The sequence below is a fragment of the Giraffa tippelskirchi genome, chromosome 14, assembly GCF_054371585.1.
Source record: "Giraffa tippelskirchi isolate mGirTip1 chromosome 14, T2T-mGirTip1v1.2.pri, whole genome shotgun sequence".
Classification (NCBI taxonomy): domain Eukaryota; kingdom Metazoa; phylum Chordata; class Mammalia; order Artiodactyla; family Giraffidae; genus Giraffa; species Giraffa tippelskirchi.
This window is the reverse complement of record NC_137288.1, coordinates 19,158,596-19,179,738: the sequence shown is the minus strand read 5'-3', so window position 1 is coordinate 19,179,738 and position 21,143 is coordinate 19,158,596. Positions and strand designations below refer to the sequence as shown.

At 52.8% G+C, this 21,143-nt stretch overlaps 1 protein-coding gene across 6 annotated transcripts; it reads left to right on the top strand.

Annotated features, from left to right (window-relative positions):
- The first annotated feature begins 7,205 nt into the window (after window positions 1-7,205).
- CNDP2 (carnosine dipeptidase 2) lies at window positions 7,206-20,718 on the top strand. 6 transcript variants are annotated; one of them, XM_081562840.1, is made up of 12 exons: window positions 7,206-7,236; window positions 10,464-10,554; window positions 11,656-11,799; window positions 13,922-14,084; window positions 14,885-14,973; window positions 16,224-16,424; window positions 16,624-16,708; window positions 17,349-17,509; window positions 18,215-18,379; window positions 19,334-19,475; window positions 19,637-19,784; window positions 20,166-20,718. In XM_081562840.1, exons 2-12 carry the CDS (start codon window positions 10,495-10,497, stop codon window positions 20,233-20,235), a joined length of 1,428 nt encoding a protein of 475 aa, XP_081418966.1. In that variant the 5' UTR covers window positions 7,206-7,236; window positions 10,464-10,494; the 3' UTR covers window positions 20,236-20,718. The 6 variants fall into 6 exon arrangements, with proteins under 6 accessions (XP_081418966.1, XP_081418970.1, XP_081418967.1 ...); XM_081562844.1 differs by having other exon boundaries at window positions 13,922-14,604; XM_081562841.1 differs by having other exon boundaries at window positions 7,206-7,555.
- The last annotated feature ends 425 nt before the right edge of the window (window positions 20,719-21,143 follow it).

Below are 21,143 nucleotides of genomic sequence, written 5' to 3'. Positions count from 1 at the left end.
TTCAGTTCTTTCAAATAAAATATCCAGAAGTGAGCTTGCTGGATCATATGGTAGCTCTACTTCTAATTTTTTGAAACAAGCTAAATGTTCAGTGACAGATGAACAGATAAAGAAAATGTGGTGTATATATATATATATATATATATATATATATATATATATATGGGAATATTTGTTATTTAGTCACTAAGTCATGTCCGACTCTTTGCAACCACATGGACTGTAGCCCACCAGGCTCCTCTGTCCATGGAATTCTCCAGGCAAGAATACTGGAGTGGGTTGCAATGCCCTCTTCCAGGCAATCTTCCCGACCAAGGGATTGGACCAACGTCTCCTGCATTAGCAGGCAGGTTCTTTACCACTGAGTCACCAGGGAAACCCATAAGGGAATATTATTCAGCCATTAAAAAGAAGGAATCTTTTTTATGTATGCAACAAAGGATGAACCTTGACGACACTCTGCTAAGTGAAAAAAGCCAGACTCAGGACAAATGCTATGTGATTCCACTTACATGAGGCATCTAAAATAGTCCGACCCATAGAGAGTAGATGGGTGTCAGGCAGGGGCTGGGGAGGAGGAAGCATGGAGCTATAATTCAGGGGGTGTGAGGTTTCAGTTGTGCAAGATTAATCAGCCCTAGACATCAACGTGGTACCTATTTGTGCTTTTGCAAATCTGTCCAGAGTTTAGACTTCGTGTTAAATGTTCTTGTAAGTACAAAAGGACTTTTTTGGAAATTCTGGCAGTTAACTTTTAAGAGTCATACTTAAAAAAATAAAAAAGGTGAAGTCCTGGTTTCCATTGTCTTTCAGGGTTTCAGTAAGAATCAAGGTGATGCTATCATTACTGTAGACAGAGAAATCCCTTCTCTTTGTCAAGCTAACCCCTCTCGCCCCACCAGCTTAGTTCATTATAAAGGTTGAATGAAAATAAGCAGAAAGGTAGCAGGACTCTATGTCCTGGGGGGAAAAAAAACTGCCTCCATGCCTGCTCCGAGGAGCAGACATCCATTCAAGAATGGAACTGTGCTTTATGAGTGTGTAAATATTACATGCTTTGGAAATAGCACTTTTGAATGAATGTTTATGTACTTTTCCTAGATTTAATTAATGCAAGACCTGAAGGGATCTGACTACCATTGAGGTTCAGACTAAACCTGGAGATTTCATTCAAGGATCCCTGATAATGTAAAAACATTTGGAGACTCTTTAAATAGATGTCACATACCAAGCTGGGAACAATTCATAGCATCTCAAAATCTGTAAAAGAATTGAGGAGGAGGCTTTTTTCCCCTTCTGTCCAAGGACCATGTGTATGGCAGAAATTTTGGTTTATGTTGAAATTTTGTTGGAGGGTGAAGCGGGGGTGGAGGGAGTCATACTTTTTCTTTTTTTTACTTTGGATGCAGTTTCCAAGGCATTCGATTGCCTGTGGACATTTGTAACTTTTAAAAGTAGGATTTTATACATTTATTCAGAAGCCTATCCTCAGATGATGAGTAAGACTGAGTATTCAGTGCTCTGCATGTATAATTTACTGTATGTATAATTGTGCTGCCGATGCAGGGTATCTGGGGGGAGGGACAGCACTGTGACTTGCCTTCCAGGTCACTCCACCTGTAAGATACACCTGTTCAAGAGGACCATCCGAGGCAGGGGAGGACACAACAAAAGGAAGAATAGCTTTATCCGTCCATTCCTTTGTCCATTCACTCTCCATGTTTAGTGAGCACCTGCTGCATGCCAGGCACTAGACTAATTCAGGACTTGCAAGCCACATTCAGTGTTCTCAGTTACAGCTTTGTGTGGTTATAACACAACTGTGATTTTCAGAACACTCTTTCCAAAAGTGTTACAACATGAAGATCTGTGTGGCAATTGAGAGATCATCAACAAAACCCTCTCTCTGAAAAGACAAACGTTAAAAAAGAAAATTCAGGGCTTCCCTGGTGGCTCAGTGGTAGAGAATCCACCTGCCAATGCAGGAGACACAGGGTCTGATCCCTGATCAGGGAAGATCCCACATGCCGCAGAGCAGCTAAGCCCAAGCGCCGCAGCTAAGCCTGTGCTCTGAAGCCCCCGAGCAGCAACTTCTGAAGCCCATGTGCCCCAGAGCCTGCGCTCTGCAGCAAGAGAAGCCGTGGCGATGAGAAGCCTGGAGTCACAACTAGAGAGCAGCCTGCACTCACAGCAGCTGGAGGAAAGGCCACGCAGCAAGGAAGACCCGGCACAGCCAGAAAATAAGTTAAATCATTTAAAAGAAAAAAGAAAATTCAGCCCGAAACTGACAACAAGGCCTCTATCCAGACACACCGACAGCCGAACTCAGTCTCTAGTGAGAACTATGTGGCTCAGAATACCTTCCATAAAGCAGAAGAGACTGCCCTGAATGTCTGTACATGACAGCACAAGGCAAGAGCCAGAACCATGGCGTCTGAATGTAAACGTGGCACATGGATACATATTCCAGTTCCCCACGATGGTTTTATTGTGTAAAGCTCATAAATACTAGCGAGAACAGCAGAGTCTTACATCTTGAAGCTCTTTCAAGCTCTTTGACCTTGAAAATCTTTGACATAGTCAACGTAGATTTCATTGGGTTAGAAGAGCAAATTGCAGGGGTTTTTATGAATTCACTAAAGTGACATTCTTAAATATACTCATAGTTAAGGTGTCAGATCGTTGCAGGCCAGAGAGCAGGAAATGCTGATTTAAAAAGTGAAGACCAGGCTTGGCCGTGGCTGCTGCTGTTCTAGTTGTTGTTTATTTTGGGCCAGAGTCATCTGAATAATTGGTGTTTTCTTCAAAGCAGTGACTTAAAAGCTCTCGTTTCCACCTCTGCTCACACCTCTCTACCCAGGTTGGCACCTCGAGATTCTTGGATGAAAGTGCCTTCTTGGAAACCATTAAGTTAGGAAGTTGGTGCTAAGTCAGGGGGAGCTTTTGTCTTGAAGAGAAGGGCAGTTCTGTGTCTTCAGATGCAGAGATGGCATCCTGACCAGACCCCACAGGGGATGGAAACTGCTGCCACTTCTGCCGGAATCACCGGAGAGCCGGAGCAAACCGCCCCAGAGTTCCACCTGCTAAAAGGTTCTCCTATTCTGTACCTGTGCGCTGGGAGCAGGACAGGCCGGCGGGGCCTGTGGTCATGCCCCGTCCACGGTCCGGGGCAGACCGCGCCCATCTCAGGCCCCTGCACCACAGAGCGCCCCGCTGAGCTGTGACGTCACCCCTTGGCCCGGCAGGGGTTGCACCCAGTGGGTGCACGACCCAGGAGCAGCCATCAGCATGCGGGCCGCTGGCCTGGAGAGAACCTGGCCGGGCCTTCTTCCTGGCAGAGGGATTGGCTTGCTCAACCAATCAAATGCTGTCTTTTGAGAAATTTCAACTTGAGACAAAGGAAGTGAATTCTCAGAAAGTGGAAGCAGACTCACCCAGAGCAGGAACCAAAGGTATGAGTGCTGTGGCCCTGGGGTAACTGCTGGGCCATCAGGGATGCCAGCGTCCAGTGGCCGTGGCCGTGCGTGGCACCCAGCGGTCTGTGGGCGGCCTCCTCTGCAAAGCCCCTTCCATCTTAGCATCTGCTTGTTCTCCCTCCCCCTCGAGCTAAAGGCCTAACTCAGGGCTCAGAAGACACACCAGGCATGGCCCTTACCCTGGAGTGATGTGTCACTGGTGGGTCAACAGAAAATTGCAGTGATTGGAAGCAGGATCTAATGTTTTATCAATGGTAATCGACAATAACTTTCATAATGCTTGTATTCCTAAGTTCTCAGAAGTCACATCATTTCTCTTCATGAAGTATCCCTCCACATACTTCATTCTTTGTCTTCTTTTATAGTGTCCCTGTTCCCCCAAAAATCCAGCAGAGAAGAAGAGAAGCCTGCTTACTTACCTCCTTAAACGAAGATCAGAATTGTCCAGACCAAGCAGGCCCCAAAGCATCCTTTACCAAGGGTGGAATTACAGCGCCACCTGCTGGAGATTCCCAGCTGTGCGCCCTTAGATTTAAAGACTAGCTCATCACAGAGTAAGTCAGGGGTCTTCAGGCTGAGACCCCAATGGGCACAAAAAGACTTTTAAAGGAGGGTTCAGAAAGGTATAAGGGTGCTAATTCCCAGCTGCCCCAATTCCATGTGTTCTCTCTCCTAGAGCAGGTAAGCCTGGGACCCCGCCGGCAGTGGGGCCCTCTGCTGGCCTTCCCTCATGTCTTCCTGCTCTCCTTTACAAGACCCTCAGAGGGACCCAGACCGAAGGTTTGTGGGCCCTCAAAATTCATGTGTCCAGACCCAATACCCCAAGGGATGGTATTTGGACATATTTGGGCCTTTTGTAAGGTGATAAGGTCATCAGGGCAAAACCCTCATGAATGGGTTTAGTGTCCTTAATAAAAGACCCCCGAGAGCTTTCTGCCATGTGAAGTTATACCGAAAAGATGGCATCTATGAACTGGGATAGGCTTCCCAGGTGGCACAAGTGGTAAAGAACCTGCCTGCCAATGTGGGAGACATAAGAGATGAGGTCAGAAAGATGCCCTGGAGGAGGGCATGGCAACCCACTCCAGTATTCTTGCCTGGGGAATCCCATGGGCAGAGGGACCTGGCAGACGACAGTCCAGGGGGTCTCAGACAATCGGACATGACTGAAGAGACTTAGCATACACATGAACCAGGAAGGAGGCTGTCACCAGACACAGAACCTGGTGACACCAGCTTGGACTTCCATCTTCCAGAACTATGAGAAATGAATTCCTGTTGTTATTAAGCCACCCAGTCTGCGGCATTCTGTTATAGCAGAAGGCACAGACCCAGACACTCAACACCAGGCACTGTTCTAAGTGCTAAACTGCTCCAAACAAAGGGACAGTTTGAAATACAGTTTGAAAGTATGCTACTGGAGAATGCCTCCTCACTCAAGACCACCTGTCTGTTGCATATTTTGCTTTATTTCTAGGGGCAGGAGGTAGAAAGTTCCACTTCTGACAATTAACATTGTATTTCCCAGTAAAAGAGTTCCACATCAAGAGTAATATTTGCATTTTCTTAACTTTTATTCAGATTTTCAGGATAAACATTTTCATTAACTCTTGCCAAATGATTATTAGGTACTGTAAATGCATATTCATTTTTTACTTCCTCTTTGACCTTATTTATTTTCACCACATGCCCATAAAATTTTAGTAAACAGGTAATGTATTATGGATTCTACTCTAAATCACCTTTTTGCTGTATTTTCACCTAATCCTGTCTCATTCTAGCAATAATCTCATTTATAGATACCTGAATTAATTTTTAAAAACTTAGTAGATATGAGTAAAGGATACATTTCCAATAAATTACTTTAAGTTGCTAAAAATTCTTTACCAAAGCATATAATATATGTAGGAGTTTTATCAATCGTGTATTACTAATAATTGTAACGAGACTTTGTTATTGTTGTTGTTGTTCAGTCGCCAAGTCACATTCTTTGTGACCCCCATGGACTGCAGTACACCAGCAGGCTTCCCTGTGTTTCACTATCTCCTGGAGTTTGCTCAGATTCATGTATTGAGTCGGTGATGCCATCCAACCATCTCATCCTCTGCTGCGCTCTTCTCCTTTTGCCTTCAGTCTTTCCCAGCATCAGGTCTTTTCCAGTAAGTCGGCTCTTCACATCAGGTGGCCAAAGTATTGGAGCTTCAGCTTCAGCACCAGTGCTTCCAGTGAATATTCAGGGTTGATTTCCTTTAGGATTGACTGGTTTGATCTTGCAGTACAAGGGACTCTCAAGAGTCTTCTCCAGCACCACAATTCAAAGGCATCAGTTCTTTGGAGCTCAGCCTTCTTTATGGTCCAGCTCTCACATCCATACACGATTACTGCAAAAACCATAGCTTTGACTAGACAGACCTTTGCTGACAAAGTAATGTCTCTGCTTTTTAACACACTGTCTAGGTTTGTCATAGCTTTCCTTCCAAGGAGCAACTGTCTTCTAATTTCACAGCTGCAGTCACTGTCTGAAGTGATTTAACCCAGAAGAAAAAATTTAACACTTAGAACTTTCTAGTTATAGGGAAGTAAATACTAATTTAAATTTTATATTCTGTTGCAGAGAAGTATGATAGGATTATCAATAAAAGACTCTGAAGTAGAAACCTGTTACAACTTGACAAAATTCTGTGAGAGATATGGATGAAAACAGGATTTTGAAGGAAAAACAAACCATGTTAAAATTTAGGTAAAATTTCTAATAAAATTTTATAACTATTTACGGGATGTGGGAAACTACATCTCTTGCAACTATTAAATTTGTTATTAACACAACAATACAGAATGTAGGAGCGGTTAAAGTTTTGCCAAATATGGAGGGTAGTACTCTAACAGAAGAAGTCGTCAGAGGATGAGATGGTTGGATGGCATCACCGATGCAATGGACATGAACTTGGGCAAACTCTGGGAGATCATGAAGGACAGGGAGGCCTGGAGTGCTGCCGTCCATGGGGTCGCAAAGAGTCGAACACGACTGGGCGACTGAACAACACCACCACTCTAACAGATAATCGTACCCCCAAGGATCCTTGGAAGCGTTAAAAAGATGATAGCCGACACTCAATAAGTCAAAGTGGCTCTACTTCCTTCATTAGTCCCCGTGATTACTGAATTTAAATACTAAAATATTTCCTCTTTCAGTTATGGTGCAGGTGAAGGACTGGAGAACAAAGTGGCAAAGCGTGAAACCACTGCACGCCCCGCACGCCCCTTAGGAGCAGGGCCGCGGGGATGAGACTGTCGGCGGGAGGTCTGGGGTTTTTTTCTCCCCCAAAGCCTGAGGGTTCGGGGGTGTGTGGGCGCCCCAACCTCACCAGCCCTTTGGAGCCCCCTGCACCAAAGACCGCCTCTAAAACCTCACCGTGAAGGCACCAGAGGGTAGAGGGCTCTGGAGACCCGCCTCCCCGGCTTCAGCCCCGCCTCCCCGGTTTCAGTCCCGCCTCCCCGATTTCAGCCCCGCCCCACCCCGGCCAGCCGCACTCACGTACTGCGCGGCGAGGGGCGGGGCAACGGCGGGACGGGGCGACGCTATCCCCAGAAAGGCTCAGGATTGGTGAACGGCACGGCGGCGGGGGCGGGGCGAGGCCGGCTCTTCAGGAAAAGATCCGTGATTGGTGGGCGGGGCGGGGCCGGGCGGGGCCGGGCGGGCCTGTCCCGGGGGGCGTGTCCGGGACACGTGGTGCGGAACCGGCGCTGCAGCTCCGGGCTGGTGAGCGGCCTTCCCCGCTCGGAGAGACCCCTGAGGGCGGCGGGAGCAGGGGGCGAGGCCGGGAATGTGGGGCCGCGGGCCGTCTCCGGAGGAGCAGGGGAGGCCGGGCGCAGTTGGGGGGCCGCTGGTGCCGGCTCGCACCGAGGACCCGCGCGTGGCCGGCTCAGATGGCAGGAGAGGGTGTTGGGTCAAAACGCAGCCCGCTCCGCTCGGGGGTCGGGGCTCTGGGGCTGCGGGGCGCGGCCTGTCTACCCTCCCGCGGCGAAGCGCGCAGAGAACGAAAGCCTGGCTCTCCCCGCGGAGCCCTTGGAGGCCGAAGGTTGGTGCTGCGCCCGCGGGGCAGGGGCCCGGGGTCGGGGGTCTCTAGCCCCCCGCCCGCACTTGAGGCCGGGAGCTTGCGCTGAGGCAGCGTCCGCCTTCCCACCGGTCAGATGCGGTGATGCTTGGTCCCCGGTCGGCCTGTACTGTCCTTGAGACCCTGGGCCTCGCGGGCAGGGCCTCCGACCCGCCCCCGCCGCCCGCACGGGATCCTGGTGCTGACTCAGCGATCTGATGGAGGTTTCTTCGTGCCTTTGTCGTCCCTGGTGTTGGCAGGGAGGAGTGGCCGAGAGTCATTTTGTAGAACTGTATGTTTGCGATTGGACAAACTAGAGGGTTCCGCCCCTGTTTTAGTGGTTTTTACGCAGACTTGAAGCCACGATTCTGATGTGTGTTTAGTCTCTTCCTGTGTCTTGAGTTAATGCGGGACGGGATGGGGCACTCATAACTGGAGGAATCTTTTGTAGGTGTGACTGGATGGTCCCGGGTGCTACCCTGTTACTCCTTCCTCTCACACTAGTTCACTGCCCGAGGCTGTTACTCCCTGCTGCTGCTAAGTCGCTTCAGTCGTGTCCGACTCTTCGCGACCCCTTGGACTGCAGCCTACCAGGCTCCTCTGTCCATGGGATTTTCCAGGCAAGAGTACTGGAGTGGGGTGCCATTGCCTTCTCCGTGTTACTCCCTAGAACCTTAGATTCCAAGAGTGCAGTGTGCCTGGCACTCTTCGATTTGGTAATACTTGCTTTTATTCTCTCCAGCTCAGCACTTTTACTCTTGTCAATGGGGTTCACCAGAGCATATAAAAGTGGTCCATTTAATGGATTTGGTGCTGGCAGTAGTGAAACAGGAAAAACCCGAACTGTGAGTGGGAGGGAGACATGGACCCGGCCCCACCTCTCTGGGTGAGCAGTTCAAAGCAGTAGCTTTTCACTGGCCCTGGTGAGGTGGCAGGCCGTGCTAAACAATCTGGTCTCTGTTTACTCTCCTTTGATTTAAAAAAAAAAAGTGCATCTTTGACTTTAGCTGGAAGGCCATTGCTTAATCGGGCCACAAAGAACATGGTATTAATGAGAATTTATCACAATAAGCATGGGATCTGTGCTATTTAATGACCAGAAACTCAAATGAAAAGTACCTGACTTAGCATATTTTCCTGCTAAATAGAATTTCTTTTGTGATTGAAAACTTTGACTTATGTGCAGTGCCTCTGCATTTACAACCCTGTCATTGAGATAAGGGTGAAGGCAATGGCAGCCCATTCCAGTATCTTGCCTGGAAAATCCCATGGACAGAGGAGCCTGGTAGGCTGCAGTCCATGGGGTCGCTAGGAGTCAGACACGACTGAGCGACTTCACTTTCATTTTTCACTTTCATGCACTGGAGAAGGAAATGGCAACCCACTCCAGTATTCTTGCCTGGAGAATGCCAGGGACAGCGGAGCCTCGTGGGCTGCCGTCTGTGGGGTCGCACAGAGTTGGACATGACTGAAGCGACTGAGCAACAGCAGCAGCAGCATTGAGATAAGACCCTCAGCTGAAACAACCTGAGTTGGCTGGGAGGTCTGTGTGCTCTGTCGCTGATGTTGGAAGAGGATTTTCCTTACTGAACTCTCACTGCACATCCATGGTCTGCTGCCAGGCTTCGTGACTCTGAATTAAATCCCTCATCTGTTTAGAGCTCCTTGTGGCTCTGACGGTAAAGAATCTGCGTACAGTGCAGTAGACCAGGGTCAATTCCTGGGTCAGGAAGATCCCCTAGAGAAGGGCATGGCCACTTACTCCAGTATTCTTGCCTGGAGAATCCCATGGACAGAGGAGCCTGGTGGAGTACAGTCCATGGGGTCGCAAAGAATCAGACAGGACTGAGCAGCTAATACTTTCACTTCTTTCAGTTTAGAAGTGACTTCAAAGTCCTAAACCAAGAAACAGACCCTCTTTAACTGCAGTGTGTCCATACACGGGTGCTTGTCTGGTGTCTCACTCCAGAGATCAGTTAGCAGTGTCTTGTGACTCTGAGCTGCAGTTCTAAAATACTTCCCGTCCCAGTTCCCAAGCTCTTCTCAGTCACTGCTGAGGCTTGAATCTTGCCACATGATGGAAGCTGAGTTGTTCCTTGGAAGAAGTGGGGGGAACCCCTTCTGAAAGTCCCAGTTCTGGGATTTCTTTATCTCATGTGGGTTCCCGTTTTTAAAGATGCCGAGTCAAATGGCACCCTCTCCCCTGTGTCAGTAAGGTGGAGCAGGATGTGTTTGGTCTCACGCAGGAGAAGCTGGACGTTAGAAAATGCACCTGGGGAGGTGGACGTTTTTGTTCCCTTATCAGGCCCCAGTGGACTTTCACACGCTGTCCTGGCCGTTTCTGGACCTGGGTTGTCAGTTTCCTTAACCTGAACTCACGTCCTCTCCTTGGATCTTGGGGGCTGTGCTGTTGGTTTGCGGTGTAGGGACACATGTGACATTTTTGCTGAGAGCCTTGGAGTGATTATTTCCTCTGTGGTAATAGTAAGTGGGAAGTTCTCTGTGTGCTTTGAGAGTTAAATTAAATTTTTTTAAAAAAGTGTTAAGAACAGTGGTACATCAGTACTCCTGGAAAGTACCTGCTTTTAATTATATCAGATTGTCTTCAACTCAGGCCCTTGCTTCAGTTACCTGCCATTCTGTCACACAATTCCTGGGTACGTTTCCTTCTGAAAAAAAAAAAAAAGAAAGAATGGAGATAAGCCTGAGCCTCTGATTGCTTTCCCGAGAGCCGTTGTCTCTGCTGAAGTCACTTCCTGGAGACCTCGTGATGGCTGTGTCCTGTGCTGTCAGGGGCGGGGTGCAATTTATGATCCTGAACAAGTGCCTCCCGGGCCTGGGGATCAGTTGAGCCCTGTCTTGAGGCAGCACGGACAGGTCTTCTTCCTTCCAGGAATCTCCAGGATCTGTGGTCTGGTTGAAAGATGTCGGCCCTCACCGCCCTGTTTAAGTACGTGGATGAAAATCAGGATCGCTATGTTAAGGTAAGGGAACGATTAGTGACTGTTCAGGTTCAGTTTAATCCCATGGGACCCAGAGAAACTTCCAAGGAGCTAATATGACTGATGCTAATATGATTCTAATCAAGTATTAAAAATGCTGTCTAGGCGGAGAAAGACAGATGCTAGTGTGATCTCACTTATATGTGGAATCTGAAAAAGTTGAACTCAGAGAAGTGGAGAGCTGAACCCTGGTTGCCAGGGACCGAGGGGTGGGAAGATGGGGGTTTGGCCTAAGGGTACAGACCTGTCACGAGATGAATAAGTTCTGGGGATACAGTGCACTGCATGCTGAATATAGTTACCAGTACTCTTGTATGTTTGAGCATATGTTAAGTCTTGCCCCCCCACCAAAAAAAAAAAAAAACTAAAATTGTGTCTTGTCTAGAGATCTTTTCCTCTGCTTTCTCATTACAGTATGTAAGTTACTCTTTCTGCTTTTGATAGAAACTCTTAATACATGTTTCTAGAAACAGCAAAACTAACTCAGGATTTTTGTATATTCTTGTGGTAGATATAAAGAACTATCTTACATTGCATGTTTTAAATGATTCAATAATCTTATATGTTAATCTGTTTCTTGATGTTAAAGAGCCATGCTTTAAAATCACCTTCGGTAGACATATTTCAGGTGAAATCTTTCGAGTTCTCATTTGAAAAATTCTATTTTAGAGAACATGGCCATTCTCAGGATGATATATAAGGCAACTTGGCCTGTGAAGATATTGGGTATTTTCTGTATCTTTCAGTTGCAATTTTGTCAGAATCAGATATAAACGTGTTTATGAAACTTACCCATTTCATAAAAAAAACTTACACATCTTACAACCACATCGTGCTTGGTGGTTAATGAGTCTCCTGTCATTTTGTATAGTTCTTGGTAAGGGGTCAGTACAAACAGTCCTTATATCTTAAACAGAAAGCAGATGCCACAGATCTCTTCCTCCATGTCTCGGCAGCGGGATCCAGAAGGAGCAGACAGGTAGCAAGTGAGCTCTGTGGGCCTGAAAATGGTCCACCCGTGAGCACCTTCCTCCCTCCCAGAGCAGCTTTTCAGAGTCCCTTTGGCTTGTTCTCCACCCACAGAAGCTTGCGGAATGGGTGGCCATCCAGAGCGTGTCGGCATGGCCTGAGAAGAGGGGCGACATCCGGAGGATGATGGAGGTGGCGGCTGCCGACATCAAGCAGCTGGGCGGCTCCGTGGAGCTGGTGGACATCGGGACCCAGAAGGTGGGCGGCGGGGCCAGGACGGGGGCTTTACTGAGGGGTTGGCAGGACTCGGCAGGTCCTCACAAGTTCTGAAGGCTTTGCTGCAGATAAATCACTGGTCTTTACCGTTTCTTAATAATTTATGTATTTGTTTATTTTCAGTTGCACTGGGTCTTCATTGCTGCGCAGGCTCTTCTCTAGTTGAGGCGAGCAGGGTTACTCTCTAGTCGAGGTGCACAGGCTTCTTACCGCGGTGGCTTCTCTGGCTGCAGAGCACTGGCTTTAGGGTGCACAGGCTTCAGTGGTTTCGGCTCCCAGACTCTGGGCACAGGCTCAATAGTTGTGGCACACGGGCTTCGTTGCTCCACGGCATGTGGGATCTTGCAGGACCAGGGATCAAACCCGTGTCTCCTGCATTAGCATGCAGGTTCTTTTACCACTGAGCCACCAGGGAAGCCCAATTCGCTAGTCTTTCAAACAAGCAGGGGTGGCCTGATTTGGATGCTAAACTGGGTGGCTTCTTGAGTCTCAGTGGACCGAGATTCACGATACCCATCATGTTCCTCCAGGGAGGGGAACTATTGAGGGTTATCCAAGAGGAAGTGAATGGAATGGCCCTTCCTATATGAGCTGAGGTTCCTCCCCTGAAGCCAGGTGGCCTTCAGACCAGAAAGGAACACTCTGCCCGTTAGATGCAAAGCTAATGAAGACACCACTCACTCACACCCACTGTGTCCCCAGTGTCATGACTGATAAAACAGCACTTTTTTCATAACTCGGTTCCTGGGAAAGAGTGACTTTAGGTGTGGGGCACAGGGTTCAGTTGCGTTTTAATGCAGGAATCTGACAGATTCTAACTTGAATGAGTGATCTCGCTGTGTGGTACCTTATTCTGCTGTTTTCATTTCAGATGATGTCAGCCCCGTGTTAATTGCATGTTTCGTGCCATGCATTGTCAGCGTTTGTAATACTCTTTTATGTTGCAGGGTTTGGTTTATCTTGGTTCTCTTGTCTGATGATTTACATGTCGGTTGAAATCACAGTCCTGGGATTTTAGGAGTGGGCGTTCAGCCCAGTCTGCTCTTCTCATAAATAGAAGGACCCAGAGGCTCAGACAGGCTCTGTCTCCCTGGGAAGAAGTAGTAGGTCCATGGCAAAGGAGGTTACAGTCTGGGCCTTCCGATTCCAGTCCAGTTTGCTTGTGAGGCTTCTGGTGACCACAGACTCAATAGTTAATTTAAGTTTACTTAAGATATGTTGCAACTTCCTGGTGCTTTCCCCACTCCTCACTGTGAGAGGACAGACCAGGATTCCTGGAGTCATTTTCTGTGAGGAGCATACTTGTCTTGCTTCCTCTCCCTTTTTCCTAATACGTTAAAAAAAAAAAAAAATATATATATATATATATATATATAGGTGGCAAATAATTTTTAAGAGTTTTACATTAAAATAGATGAATCTATTCCAACTGAGCACTCATACCTTAGCAATGTATTTTTCCTGGAGAAGGAAATGGCAGCCCACTCCAGTGTCCTTGCCTGGAGAATCCCATGGACAGAGGAGCCTGGCGGGCTACGGTCCATGGGGTCGCAAAGAGTCGGACACAACTGAGCATTTTTAAAGATCATCTTTTAAAAATTGAGCTGGCTCTCTGCAGTTATAAACATAATTGTCTCTGTGCTCTGGATTGTGGGGACATATATTCTTGTTAATTATTGACTCAGTGGAACGATGTGATATTGAGCTCTGCAATAGAGGGTGATGGATGAGAACAGATACACTTGCCCGGGGCGTGGTGATAGCACCTGCTGTAAACACCACTCTCTCCTTTTTTTTAAACACCACTCTCTCCTTTTTTTAAACACCACTCTCTCCTTTTTTTTAATCGGTGTATAGTTGCTTTCCAGTGTTGTGCTGGTTTCTCCTGTACAGCAAAGTGAATCGGCTGTACATATACGTACACCCCTTCCGATTTGGTCTCCTTCCCACTCAGGTCACCGCAGGGCACTGAGCACTGAGTCCCCTGCGCTGTACACTGTGTCCTCACGCGTCCCCTAGTGTGTGTGCGGGAGACTGGGGTTAGCACCGCGCTCCCTGACCAAAGACTTTCCCCCACGGCCTCCCCTCCACGCCCCCCCACCAGCTCCCTGATGGCTCCGAGATCCCACTTCCACCCATTTTACTGGGCAAGCTGGGCTCCGACCCGCAGAAGAAGACGGTGTGCATCTACGGCCACCTGGACGTGCAGCCGGCGGCCCTGGAGGACGGCTGGGACAGCGAGCCCTTCACCCTGGTGGAGCGAGACGGTAGGCCGCTCCCTAGAGGAGGGGCACCTGTGACCCTCTGGCTTTAGGAAGTACTCCCCGGCCTCTTGGTTGCCATCGTTCCAGAACTAGCTGTTTTCACAGAACCTAGAAATTGGGTTCTGGAAGCTTCACATCTGTGCTCCGTCCTTGAAACCCCAGAGAACCTTCCTTTCCCAGCGGAGCCTGGTCTCCGTGGTCTTGAGAATGCTGGGCTTCCCGCTCCTGCCGGCGCTTTCCCAGGAAGCCTGGCCTGAACTGAGCCAGTGTGGCTCCCAGCCTGGGACCTGAATCCAGCACGACTCGTAGGGAAAGCGTCAGCATTGCCCCAACCCCCGACCCCGCCCCACCTTCATTTCTGAACCTTCACTTTTCCGCACTGACCGCGGCCTTTGGTCCCATGGAGCAGCCCCCTCGTGTGTACCTTGTCCCGTTGGGCCGAGTCCAGGCTGTCTTTAACTGAAGCCTTTCCTCGGGACGCGTTGCGTTTCTGCTGAAGCCTCCGCGGCGCAGAGGCAGTCAGGTCATCACGGCTCACATGGTCCCCGCGGTGCACTTGCCCTCTCGTCCCCAGTCAAGGCCCTCCCCCCCCACCCCCACCCCCACCCCCCCTCTGCCCACCCCTCCTCTCATCCCCTCGTCCCCTCCCAGCCGCTCCCAGCGGCGCCCTGCTCCCCACCCTGCCCCGGGCACCGGAAGGTCACCCCCGTCTCACCCTGCTCGTCCGCCTTCCCAGCCCCACCCCACCCCCAGCCCCCCGGCCTGTGACCATCACCCAGTGAACATGCTGATTGCTGTTCCAGGCAAACTGTACGGGAGAGGAGCCACCGATGACAAGGGGCCGGTGGCGGGCTGGATCAACGCCCTGGAAGCCTTCCAGAAAACCAAGCAGGTACGCTGCCTACGTCCCGCCACCCGCTTCACCTGTTCCACCTGGTGGTGCACAGTGGGGCGTTCTGTTCCCGAAACAGCCCTAAAGATCAGAGACCACGCGCTCCCCCCGAGCTGCGTCAGCACAGCCGGGCCAGGCTCCGGTTCGTAGCTCGTTTTCCAGTTTCAGGAAACACTGAAGATGCCGTGGGTTTATGGTTGTTCTAAGGTCACCCCATTGGTGACTCAGCAGGGACCCAGGCAGCAGAGGAGGCGAGAGCTCCGGGCACGGACCACGCCTGGGGAGAGGGTGCTCGCCAGCAGGGGACCCAGGCTGTGACAGCGGACAGACCCCTTACTTCCTGCTATACTGTTCCTTACTGATCTTTTCAAGAATTCTTTTTAATCTAGTTGTGATCATAACGCATAGACAGTTTCTGCATCACGCTCTTATTTTGTGATGAGATAAGAAGCGTTTTTGTCAGGACGTGGAGGGGTAGATCTGAAAGGGGTCCAAGCGCTCTGTGCTCCGGTGCCCTGGGGTCTGCAGGGGCCGAGGGGAGGGGCGTCCGCACGCAGACCCAGCCCCCAGCGCACCTCTGTTCCCCTGGAGAGGCGGAGGGGCAGGGCGTGTGGTAAGCTGCGCCTTCCGTGGGCGGCTCTGAGCTGGGACCCCACAGGTGTGAGCCATGCCCTTTGGCATCAGCTCACTCGGGTGCAGCTTCATGGTCCCACCTGTGGAAGGGGGCCACTCGCCTCAGGGCACAGCCCTGGGGAGACCTGGAAACCCCCGGAGCAGGAGGCGGTGGCCTCCCTGGAGGAGGAGGGCCCGTGGTGGGTGGAGGGCGGGGCCGTGCGGGAGGAAGGAGCCCGTTCACTCCTTCCAGGGGTGCACGGCATGGCCACCACGGTGCGGCCGGAGGCTCCGGTCGGGTTTGTGTCCCGGCCTCTGTCTTCAGCTCAGTTTTGCCAGAGACGCCTGATCTGTGCTGGGTGCTCGTAGAAACCCTGCGAGTGGGCCGCGCGATCCGGCTGGGGGCCCCTGGGAAGCAGTCCTGCCAGGTGACCGGCCGTGGCCGGGCCCGAGTCCTGGCAGCCCGGCGGTGGGGCGGAGGGTCTCTGCCAGCCCCCCACCGCCCGCCCCGCGGTCAGCACGGAGGAAGTCAGTCGGGTATTTGAAACACACCATTTCACACTTGGTGGCTTCCTGTCGGTTGTTCTAAGAAATAAAATCCGTGCGTGCTGACTGCTTCCTTCACCGCCCCCTCCCAGGAAGTCCCCGTCAACGTCCGCTTCTGTCTGGAGGGCATGGAGGAGTCGGGCTCCGAGGGCCTGGACGCGCTGATCTTCGCCCAGAAGGACACGTTCTTCAAGGACGTGGACTATGTGTGCATCTCGGACAACTACTGGCTGGGCAAGAACAAGCCCTGCATCACCTACGGGCTGCGGGGCATCTGCTACTTCTTCATCGAGGTGCGCGGGGGCCGTGCCTCCTCCAGGAGGGTCTCTGGTTGCACCCAGAGGCTTGTGATTTAGGGAGTGCCTGGCCGGCCTGGGGGGCAGCAGACTGATTTCGGAGTGTCCCATGCGAGCGTCCTCTGCCGGCTCTCCCGCCGCGGGGTGAGGGCGAGCTCCCGGAGAGCAGCCCGGCAGAGTGGCCGTGTGTCCGCAGGTGGAATGCAGCGACAAGGACCTGCATTCGGGCGTGTACGGCGGCTCGGTGCACGAGGCCATGACCGATCTCATCATGCTGATGGGTGAGGGCGCGTGGGCCCCTGCAGCGATTCGGGGGTCTTCTCTCCTTCCCTCCCTGGCTGCTCCTTCTAACAGGCCCGGGTGGTTCATGTCTGCTCACCTTCCCTCCCCACCCCCGTCCCCCGGTCACCAGACCCCGCCTTGGGTCCCTAGAATCACGGTGGTGTCTCACCTTCCTGCAGGGGGTTGCTTTGGTCCAGTTGGCGTTGTCACTGGCCACAGTGGGTCTCCTGCGAGGCTCACTCACGGCCCCACCTGGCACCCGGCCCACCCACCCTGTGCTGAGTCCCGTTTTCCTCCCCAGTGGGCAGTGTGTGCCACATGTGGACCTGACTTTCCTGGGCCTGGAGTCCTCTCTATCTCACTGGGTTTTCCCCCCTCAGCGTGGGAGTAGGTGGCTTCTTACAGAACGTGCATTAGAAAGGAAACATGGGCTTGACGGCGGGCGGCCCGTGGGAGCCAGTTTGCTCTGTGTGTGTCCTGCCCTGTGACTGTGGGTGGTTCCCCTGCCCTCCGTGTCGCCATCTTTTACCTTAAACGGGAGGCGGCCCCACGCCCTCCCTGGTTGTCATGGTAACGGAGGACAGGTGGCACAGGTGCTTGAGCCGCGATCCCGCTCACCGCCCCTCGCCCACTGCCCAGGCTGCCTGATGGACAAGAAGGGGAAGATCCTCATCCCGGGCATCAGTGAGGCCGTGGCCCCCGTGACCGAGGAGGAGCTGGAGCTCTACGACAAGATCGACTTTGACCTGGAGGAGTACACCCGCGACGTGGGCGCCAGGACCCTCCTGCACGGCTGCAAGGTGCCCCCCACCTGCCAGGCTCACGGTGCACACAGCCCTGGGGCCCCGGGGAGGGAGCTGCAGGCTGGACAGACCCGGGCACACCCCAGGTGCGTGAGTGCCAGGCGCTGCCGACGTCAGCAGGCACCGCGCTCCAGGCTGGGAGCTCCGTAAGGTGTCAGACCACTGTGCCACCCCGGGGACCGGGCCGCGTGCAGAGGGGGAGCTTCTCCTGGTTCACACATGCGGGGAAATGGCCCATCTTCCCAGGGGTATCTCACTGTTCCCCAGAGAACCAGGTGCCAAGGTAAAGACTGATAGCACAGAACGTTTACTTGCCTGTTGGGAGAATCGGGTTTGGATATAAGTTCCAGCTCTAATTACCTGCAGCTGCAGGCCCTGGGGCCAGGCGCCTTGGGGGCCAGCTCATCCAGTGGCCCTGCTGGGTCGGTGCTGCCTCCCTTTGGGCCTGTGGTTCCCCAGCCGCCCAGTCTTCCCCGCGAGCAGCTGCTGCTGACTCCTGACCCATGGTGCTGACCCCTGACAAGCCGGTGCTGACCCCTGACCCACAGTGGGGACCCCTGACTCATGGTGCTGACCTCTGACCCGCAGTGGGGACCCCTGATGTGCAGTGCTGACCCCTGACCTGTGGTGCTGACCCCTGACCTGTAGTGTTGACCCATGATGTGCAGTGCTGACCCCTGACCACTGGCCATCTCTCTGCAGAAGGACATCCTGATGCACAGATGGCGTTACCCATCCCTCTCTCTCCACGGCATCGAAGGTGCCTTCTCCGGGTCAGGGGCCAAGACCGTGATTCCACGCAAGGTGGTCGGCAAGTTCTCCATCCGACTCGTCCCGAACATGACTCCTGAAGTTGTCAGCGAGCAGGCATGTGGGGTGCGGGGTGCAAGGAGGGCTGCTGTGCCCGAGGGGATGGTCACTGAGGGCCCGAGGGCCCTGACAGGGAAGGGTGCTCGCCTCCCCCACACAGCCCCACCCTTGGCGCTCCCCAGCTCAGCCATCACTAGAATAAGCAGGTCAGATCCTAATCAGAGATAAAGGCCAAATAAAACAGCATCCCACATGCATGACCTTTGTCCCTGCTGAGGCATGCTAAAATCTGACCTCTGACCTCATTGTAAGGCTTTGAAGCAAAGGCTGACTTTGCGCTGAATGTGTTGTGGTGAGAGTCCAGGGTCTGGTCCCTGGTGAGCAGCAGAGGGGGCTAGGGGGTCCAGAGGGGAGATGACCAGGGCAGGAGATGAGACCTAGTGTTCACCCATAGACTCACTGTAGACCCAGTGTAGACCCTCATAGACCCAGTGTAGACCCTCATAGACCCAGTGTGGACCCGTCATAGACCCTGTGTAGACCCTCATAGACCCAGTGTGGACCCATCATAGACCCTGTGTAGACCTTTATAGACCCAGTGTAGACACTCATAGACCCAGTGTGGACCCTTCAGAGACCCAGTGGAGACCCCTCATAGACCCAGTCTGGACCCCTCATAGACCCCATGTAGACCCTCATAGACCCTGTGTAGACCCTTCATAGACCCCATGTAGACCCCATGTAGACCCCTCATAGACCCAGTGTAGACCCTCATAAATCCAGTGTAGACCCCTCATAGACCCAGTGTAGGCCCCTCATAGACCCAGTGTAGACCCTCATAGGCCCTGTGGAGACCCCTCGTAGACCCAGTAGAGACCCCCATAGACCCAGTAGAGACCACTTGTAAACCTAGGGTAGACCCGCCCACCAGAGACTTGTCTTGGAGTGGATCCCCAGCCCTGGACCAGAGGCCAGGCTTGTGAGACGTTGTCCCTCCTGTCTGTGATTCAGGTTACGAGCTACTTGACCAAGAAGTTTGCTGAGCTTCACAGTCCCAACAAGTTCAAGGTGTACATGGGCCACGGCGGGAAGCCCTGGGTGTCCGACTTCAACCACCCTCACTATCTGGCTGGGAGGAGAGCCCTGAAGACAGGTGGGACACGCCCCTGGGGACAGGCGGGTGCTGCAGGTTGTCCATGCCGCCTCCCGCCATGGGCACGGAGCCGCTTGCAGAGGGTCTGGGCTCAGGGCTGCCGGGCAGTGGGTGTGTGGTGGGCCCCTAAAGCTTGGTTTCCTTTGTTCCGCCCTCCCCAGTGTTTGGGGTCGAGCCGGACTTGACCAGGGAAGGCGGCAGCATCCCGGTGACACTGACATTCCAGGAGGCCACGGGCAAGAACGTCATGCTGCTGCCTGTGGGCTCGGCGGACGACGGAGCGCACTCCCAGAACGAGAAGCTCAACAGGTGAGCACGGAAAAGAGGGGCTGTCTTGGGGCTGACTGCAGGGCGGGGGCTGCTAAGAGCCGAGACAGACCCTGCCGGAGGGCTGGGGGTGAGGCCAGAGCCCTGGGTGTTAGGACACAAGGTGGAGACCTCGACCCAGACACATGGGGCCCTGTGGTCGCGGTGAGGCGCTTCACTGAGTCCTGGGTGGGAGCCTGCACGTCCAGGAGGCCAGGAACAGGGCTGGTCCTGATGGGGCGCTGGGCTGGGCTTGAGAACCAACCGGGCTGGAGCATTTGGGACCAGCAAGCCAGGGTGCCAGGGCATCCACTCCCGGAAGGAATGCGCGCGTGGGCCCAGAGCTCGGGCGCCCACCGCTGACCCCCCGTTCCTCCTGACCAGGCGCAACTACATCGAGGGGACCAAGATGCTGGCCGCGTACCTATACGAAGTGTCCCAGCTGAAGAACTGAGCGCCGCCCCGCCCGCCACTGAGCGCTCTCCCGCCTCTCGGGACCGTGGAAGCCCGCCACCCCTCTCTTCTGTCAGGTTCTGCAGACTTCCAGCACGGACGTGAGAGCACCCTGCCCCATCTCAGGATGGAGTCGCCTCCACTGGCTGCGATAAACGGTCAGGCCCGGGGCCTGTCAGTGACCCTGGATGAGCTGACTGCCCCCCGGTGGTCAGCGTGACTTGGTCTCCAGAAGATAACATGCCTTCCTCCATAGAAAGTGCTGGATGGTGTCCACGAGGGCTGAAGAGGGGACTCGGGGTCTCCTGGCCCTGCCTCTGTCCCCAAGTCGTGGTCATGCCTGCTCAGAGCGTCCCGTCCCAGTGCCTGAGGCCTCGAGGGCAGCCTTCCCAATGCGTGCTGTCTCGGGCACATCCTGTCCTGTTCTCAAGACCTTACCCATTATGATGTTCCATCTCCGTATTAAAATCCTTCAAAACCTAAACCTGAGCCGGAGGGTTATTTGGTCTCAGTCTGTGTTGCCAGAATTAACAGTAAAAGTGGAGCCACCAGAGGAATGACTGCCCGCGCACCTCAGTCCGTGCAGCCCGTGTCTGTGTGAAACTGTGGCTGCAGGAGACACAGGGTCGGGGGCCGGGCGGTGGCTCCCCCGGTGGTGGCCGTCCCGCTAGCTCTGTCCCGAGAACGCAGAGGAAACGAATATCTAGCGTTAGAGGAAAGACTCGGAGCACATCAGATCATTCCCTTTTCAGAGAGGACTGTACCATCAGCCTCCAAGGCTTTAGGGAGGGTGGGGGGGAAGTCAGGACGTTCTCCCCAACCCGCCTGCCTTTTCCCTCCCGCCGTTTCATGACAGAATGAGACTGTGGGCCGTCTCCGGCTCACGGCAGAGCCCAGAGCCATCTGTTG

Bases quoted from the DNA above. Each gene is read 5' to 3' on its own strand.
- CNDP2 (XM_081562840.1), top strand. From the start codon at position 10,495: ATGTCGGCCCTCACCGCCCTGTTTAAGTACGTGGATGAAAATCAGGAT. The intron at 10,555-11,655 runs GTAAGGGAACGA...CTCCACCCACAG, and splicing joins ATCAGGATCGCTATGTTAAG to AAGCTTGCGGAATGGGTGGC. The intron at 16,709-17,348 runs GTGAGGGCGCGT...CCCACTGCCCAG, and splicing joins CGATCTCATCATGCTGATGG to GCTGCCTGATGGACAAGAAG.